The 7282-nt window shown below is 51.3% G+C and overlaps 1 protein-coding gene across 1 annotated transcript; it reads left to right on the plus strand.

Annotated features, from left to right (window-relative positions):
* Positions 1 to 513: 513 nt before the first annotated feature.
* On the plus strand, positions 514 to 6566 carry PLA2G2D (phospholipase A2 group IID; the record flags this gene model as incomplete). Its single annotated transcript, XM_081144352.1, has 4 exons — positions 514 to 553; positions 3436 to 3661; positions 4338 to 4444; positions 5649 to 6566. 4 exons carry the CDS (start codon positions 514 to 516, stop codon positions 5798 to 5800), a joined length of 525 nt encoding a protein of 174 aa, XP_081000478.1. The 3' UTR covers positions 5801 to 6566.
* Between the last annotated feature and the right edge of the window lie 716 nt (positions 6567 to 7282).

Genomic DNA, 7282 nt, shown 5'->3' on the forward strand with positions numbered 1-7282 from the left:
ACAGCGGAACGCGAGGCTGCCTTTCAAAATGTTACTGCAGAAGGAGACTTAACAACACAGAAATATGTTCAGGTTTTAGAGAAAAGAGAGGCTACAGCCACCTATAACATTTTCCTGATTTGGTCAGGAAAAAGTGTGGCGATATAGAGAGAGCGACAGAACCAGAAGGACATACACCGAACTGGCAATGGTGCCTAATGGATTCACAGGGGATCTGAAAAGCCTTCTTATTGTTTATGTTTTCCAAATCTTCTACACTGAACATGTGTTCCTTTTGCAATCAGAAAGTTTAAAAAATAGATGTTAAAAATAAATTTAAAAAAATTTTTTTAATTCCCCAGTGCCAGAAAAGAGGAAACAGAAGAAGCCTGGGTATCTCCACGAGAGCTACGGCTGGGAAGGTCGGGGTCAGGGTCAGGCTCAGCTGGGGTTGGGGGTGGGGGGCTCTTACATAAGGGGCTGCCTGCATGAAGGGACTTCCAGCAGCTGCTTCCACTGCTCGGGACCGGGGTCATGGAACTTCCCCTGCTGTGTGCACTGGTGGTGTTTGCTGGTGAGTGGGGACAGGAACCAGGGCTGGGAAGGGAAGGAGGGATTCAGGTAGGACTTACATCTTTTTCCTAGACTGAGCAGCTGCTCTGATCCCCACTGCCCTGGCCCCTCAAGCCTCTTCTCTTTGCAAAGAGCCGTCAGCTGCTTCCAGTCCCCTAGGACAGCTGTCTTTGGCAAGAGAGATGTGGCTGGCCAAGGTATGTGGCATGCTCTGGACTGTTGTGAAGGTCAGAAATGAAAGGTTCAGAATCCAGGGGCCTGCTGAGCTGACACCTATGGTACTTTGGACAAAAATTATAGAATTTTTTGTATAAAAAATACCTCACCTTGTTCCCCTCTATCCTTTTGAGCAAACAGTAACATTCATTTACAAAGACACAGCTCCATATTTTTAGAACCCATTCATATTCATCATCTCCCTTGAACCTGGGAGGGGGTTCTGTTGACTCTTAGGGGGAGGTGGGGCAATTTCTGTTTGATCTTTAGCAGATCAAATGTAAAAATGTGGCTGCTCAGCAAATTGGCATTTTTGTTTCTTGACCATCTCAAAATACATGATTTTAGAAGGATGCACTTTTAAGTGTGGTTGTATGTTATCTTGGGACCCCCAAATTCTCCAGAGAAACACATCTCTAGTGAAAACCATTAGGAGAGTTGCAATCAAGCTATAGAAATTCATCTCTAAGCTGTAAAGAGGCAATACAGCATAGACAAAAATACACAGATCAACCTGATTCGAACTCTGGCCTTACCATCTCCCGGCAGCAGGGCCTTGGCCCCAAGCCACCCTACCTCCCTCTAGCCTCATCTATAAAATGGGCACAATAGCACCCTCTTCATAGGGTTGTTAGAGGGACTCTAATGAGAAAATATACAAAATATTTGACAATTGTCAGTAATATTAAGGAAGCATTAGCTTAACACACAGCACGTGCACGAGGTGGTAGCAATACTGCCTCCCACCACTGTTGGGGGGACCCTTGGGAAAAGGGGCTCCATCATTTTTGGTGGCAGGTAAGGATGGAGAAAGCTACTAAGACAGGAGTTGCCAACAAGCTCAGCCAGTTCACCAAAGCCCCCTAGCCACGGGTTAAACTCAATTTCTCAGGGCTGGGCTCGCCTCTGTAAAACTGTAAGAAATGAAACCACCCAAAGGCATTCTGAACGACAGCTGAAGTGATGGCTTGCCGGTCGAGGGGGAGCTGCGTGGTCTGGGAGTGAGCTGGTGGGTGCATGTATTTCTAAGCTCAAATGGAAAAGGCTAGATTTAGGGCAGAAAGAGGGACAGAGGTATACCAAAAAGGCAAGATTCTGAATCCAGGTCCCTGGTTGGCCGACATGGTGGATGGATGGTCACCGTCTTTATATGTTGACTTTGGGTTCCTTGTCCCTGAATCCGGGACTCCGGAGGGCCTGAGGTCATCGTCAGCTCTGTCCAAGCCTCCAAGGTTTCTCTTGAACATCGCACCTAGAGCCGCCACGTCAAACAGGACTGGCAACGTGGGTTCTCCCACATGGAGGGGACACGCTGGGGACACAGCAGAACTGCTAGTACCAGGCACCACCTGTCACTTTTAGCTGCAGCCCAAGGCCACGTGCTTGTGGTCTCCCCCTTGGTCCACTGCACAAGTCCCACCCCAACCTCCCCAGTGCGGGGCTCACACCCGGGTAACTGTTTAATTTGTTTGCGTGAGGAGCTTTCATCATAACATCATTTAACTGGATCGGGGCCGCCTCAAGTCTCCCCGAGACTCGGCTCCATCCGTGTTCTTGAGCCATCTGTAGAGGCTGTCCACACACATCTCGGTCCCCTTCTTGTTTTGTGTCTTTGGCCCAAACTCTCCCTTGAATTCATTGACTTAATACGTTTCGTTTCTCCTAACTCATCATAATGCATTCCTCTCTCCCAGTAAAACAAATTCCCCTACGACCAATTCTAACCAGAAGCTATTATGACCGAAATGAAAACTCTCCATGAAAATCAATGATTTCTAAATCACACGACCTCCCAGAAGAGCCAGGCATGCTCTTGATTATGCGAGTTTCTCTCCCAAATGCAGGGTTGGGGGGAGGGGGGTAGGAGGGATGGGGGGTAGGGGGGATGGGGGTGGTAGTGGGCAGTGCAGGAAGCAGGGTGAGCCTTCCTATTATGGGGCCTCAGTGCCCAGGGATGGAGAGTAGAACCAGGCTCCCTTGGGTCTCTCTCAATCCAGGCTCTTCCACTTACCAGCTGCCATGACCTAGAGCAAGTTACTGAGCCTCAGTCTGCTCCTCTCTAAAATGGGGACTAAAAATAGCATCCATTGTACTAATGTTGGCTTCTTAGTTTTCATAAATACACCACAAATGTGTAAGATGATTTAACATTAGAGGAAAGTGGGTGAGGGGTCTATGGGAACTTTCTGTGTAATCTTTGTAACTTTTCTATACATTCAGATAAACCAAAAGAACAAGCTGATTTATAAAAAAAAAAAAAATAGTGTTTATCTGATGGGATGGAAGGAGTCAATAAATTACTCCATGAAAGGACCCATAGTGAGCACTCGCAATCATTATATTTATATTTATTTTTTATTTTTTTTAACCCTCATCAGAGGACATTTTCCCCATAACTGTTCAGAGAAAGTGGAAGGGACAGAGAGAGAGAGAGAAACATCCATGTGAGAGAGACACATCCGTTGGTTGCCTCCCGCACGCCCCGACCGGGGCCAGGGATCGAGCCTGCAACTAAGGTGCGTGCCCTGGGCCGGAATCGAACCCGGGACCCTTCATTCGGTGGGCCAACGCTCTAACCACTGAGCCAAACCAGCCAGGGCTATCATATTTTTAATAGCCATAGTGGTAGTTGTCATTTTGTTATCTGAGGTCATTGGTTTGGTCCAGATAGAGCAGAGGTGGCAGCCTGGGGTCCGCTGACCTCCTCTGGGATTCATGTCCTCTCCTTGTTGCTGGGCCCCTTGGCAGGTGTCACTCCAACCCAGGGCGGGATTCTGAACCTGAACAAGATGGTCAGCCAAGTGACCAGGAAGACATCCATCACCACCTATTGGCCCTACGGCTGTCACTGTGGACTTGGTGGCAAAGGCACACCCTTAGATGACTCGGACTGGTAACCCTCCCCAGGCGGGCCCACGGGTGGCAGTCCTGTTCCCAGGGCTCTCCCCTGCCCCTTCCCTCTATTTATTCATTCTGTGAATTTGTTTTGTACTATGTGCTAGGAACTCTGTTGAGCTCTGATACAGCCCCAACCCTCCTGGTGCTTGGCTTCTAGAAGGTTCCCCAAAGTCTCTGAAGACCCCCCTTGCTCTCCCAACCCCTCATCTAATTAGAGTACCCCCACACACACGCCTGCTGCCATTGCTCGGTGTTTTTAGGAAGTCCCACCTCTTTTTGCCATTTTCTCATTTGACCTTCCCCACAACCCTGGGACTCCACCAGAGGAGAGATGAGAGCCAGTGCCAGGCCCAGGTCCCTTCCCTGACCCGCCGCTCACAGGCTGTGTGACCTTGGGCAAGTGGCTTGGCCTCCCTGAGTCTCAGTTTCCTCATCTGTGAAATGGGATAATCCTAGTACCCCTGTCGTAGGGTGGCAGCGAAGATTAAGAGAGAATTCATAGAAAAGGCAGGTGCCTGGTACTAGGAAGCACTCAGTTGGTGTCAGCTCGCGTGACCACGAAGACTAGACCCCCGGAGGCCTTGACCCTTCCGGGGAGGGCTCAGGTTCTCCTCGGGGCAGGGGCAGCCTGGACCCATGTCCCTGCCCCACCTCCTGTCCCCTCCCTCCAGGTGCTGCCACGCTCATGACTGCTGCTACGCCCACCTGAAGTTTCACCGCTGTCGTTACCACACGGACAATTACAAGTACAGCTTTTCCGAGGGGGACATCCAGTGCTGTGAGTGCCTGGGACGGGAGTGGAGACTGAGGAGGGGGGTGGAGTAGGGAGGGGTCCAATGGGACTCTGATCCCTTTAGGATCCGGAGGGCTGGTGGACCTCGGCTTAGATCTCAGACCCACCGCTGACCAGCTGTGTAACCTTGAACGCGTTGCTCAACCTCTCTGAACCTCAGGATCTTCATCTATGGCCTGAGGATAACCGCATTCTACCCCACATAGTCAGTCCAAGCTCTAGAAGGAGGGCAGGCAGAACGAGCTCCACAGACGCTGCTGCCCGGGGCCTGCCAATAGTTTACGCGGGCGACTGATATTATTGTCACTGTTTCCATCGTTACTGATCCTCACAGCAGCCCAGCCAGGGGCAGCCCCGCCCTGCGGATCTCCATTTAATAGCCAAGGAAACTGAGTGAAGTGTTTGCCTGGGGTCGCACAGCTGCAAATAGCAGAGCCTGGGTTGGATCTCAGGTCACCCGGCCCCTGGGCCCGTGTTTGAAGCCAGGTGGCAGCTTCCGGGGCTGGGAATCAAACTGGAGCTTCACAGCAGTCCCTGTTCATTGAGGGCTTAACAACAACAACACTAACAGTAACAGCCAACGTTCAGTGAGCACTTACTAGGCCCCGAGTGCTTTGCCTTCTTCCTTTAATTCTCACAGCAGCCCCCCCGAGGCAGCACTATGACCACCCTCATTTTACAGACAATGAAACTGAAGTGCTGTGGTCCCTCCTGCCTCAGAGGCTTTGCACATGCTGTTCCATCTGCCTGGAACACTCCCCCTCCTCCACCCTGGCTTTCCATAGGGAGAGCAGACCCTTCCAATCTCAGCGCCAGTGGCTCTGGCCCGATCGTTTCACTGCCCCGCAGCCCCTTACCTCCAGGGAGCACAGCTTGATATTCATTTCTGTGGTTCTCAACTAGCTGCTGCCCCCATGGAAGCAGAACCTCACAGGTCTGCTGTGTTCAGTCCTATCCCCCAGGGCCTGCCACACAATAGGTGTTCAGTTGTTCATTGACTGGATGAATAAATAAGTAAAGATACGTGCCCAAGGTCACACAGCTGGAGTCACAGTAGCTGGAAAGGACACCTTAAAGCTGAGGGAGGATGGCACTGCCTCCAGGGGTTCCCTCCAGGCACCCTATACGTAGCCCTGGCTCTGTCTCAGGAAGGGATGGACACTGAGCTCCCCCCTCCTCCACCCCGCAGCCGACAAAGGGAGCTGGTGTGAGCAGCAGCTGTGTGCCTGTGACAAGGAGGTGGCCTTCTGTCTGAAGCGTAACATGGGCACCTACGAGAAGAAGCTGCGTTTTGCCCGTTTCTCCAGGTCCCGCTGCAGGGGCCAAACTCCTATGTGCTAGAAGAAGCCTGTCCGGCTGTCCCACAGCCCCTACCTGGGTCCTTGGAAGCCCCACAGGATTGCTGACACCCTTGGCCCAGAAGTAGCTAACCCCCTGAACCAGCCTGGCTCCTTTAACACACTCCCAGGAAGAGGGAGGGTCTCGGCCTCTCCCCTTCCACCCGCCTTGCCTCTTGGACCTTCTAAATCTTCCCAACCTAGGCAGAAGCTGTCTCCTTTGAGGGTGGATTGAGATCTTAGGAAAAGCCAAGGCCAGGGAGCCCCAGGGGAAGGTGTTTGGGCCAAAGTAGCAGGTATTGGGGCCTGGGGCCTGGGGGCTGAGGTGTGGCAGGTTCTCCCTGCCACTGACACTGCCACACCAGGCCTCTCAGCCCCAGTCTCACTCCTCCAATACACTGTCCAAGCTGCAGCCCGAGTGGCCTCTCTAAAAGGCAACGTAGATCTGGTCCAGTCCCCCCATTCCCGCTAAGCCAGATGTTGGCTGGGAAGTGTCTGCTGGGACCTGCCTCGCCTAGCCCCCCACCCCCACCCCACTCGCCTCTAACCGATAAGTATGGAATATAGTACCATGGAGCATAAAATTGCCCACCCCCATCTGTGCAGGACCACCTGGGTGGTACCCTGCATGTCCCAGAGCTCCTCCTGGGATCAGGCTGAGGGCAGACATCTGGAACCATCTCTTTGCTTGCTTTGTCCCCTGGCCGATCCTGTTTTCCTTGTTCCCTTACAGGTTTCTCCAGGGAGCACTCCCTCAATAAATTCTTCACTTGCACAAGAAATCTTGTCTCAGTCTTGGCTTCTAGGGAAACTGAGTTTGGGTGGCCGGATGGGTGGCTGGATGGATAGATGGACAGATCATGGATGAATGGATAGCTTTTTCACATAAGGATTCACAATTTGTCATTCAGATGTAAGTAGCCATGTCTCCAGCAACAGGGCTGGGGCACCGAGAGCCACCCACAACCTCCAGCCGGTGGCACACATATGTAACACAGCTGACGGAGGAGTTTTCCTCCCATGTGAAGCTCAGTGCCTTGTGAGGAGCAGTATAATAGGAATTAAGAACCATGGGCACTGAGTTCAGATGAAGCATAAATGAAATTAAGAAGAAAATAAGATGAGGTTAGTGCATTAAACAAGATGAATGCCTAAGCTCTTAGCACAGTGCCTGGCACATGGCAATCCCCCTTTAAATGTTAATTGTATTATTATTGTTGTTGTTGTTGTTATGTAGTAACCAAATCTGAAGTCATCCCCAAGCTAAATCAGGACAAAATTGTTCAACAGTGCTCCCCTCTTTCCACCCAATCCCTCGCTCCCATCTATAGGACTGTACAAGCTGTGCCAATGAGATCCCGATGCATGACGTCCAGTTTAGTCAAGGTCAAGAGCTGGCGATTCTCCTTGTCCATCAGAGCTCCCATGTTCCAGACTCTGTGGCCTTGACAATATCAATGTTGGCAGGTATGGGCATTTATCTCCA

Source organism: Miniopterus schreibersii (genome assembly GCF_964146895.1).
Source record: "Miniopterus schreibersii genome assembly, chromosome: 8".
NCBI lineage: Eukaryota > Metazoa > Chordata > Mammalia > Chiroptera > Miniopteridae > Miniopterus > Miniopterus schreibersii.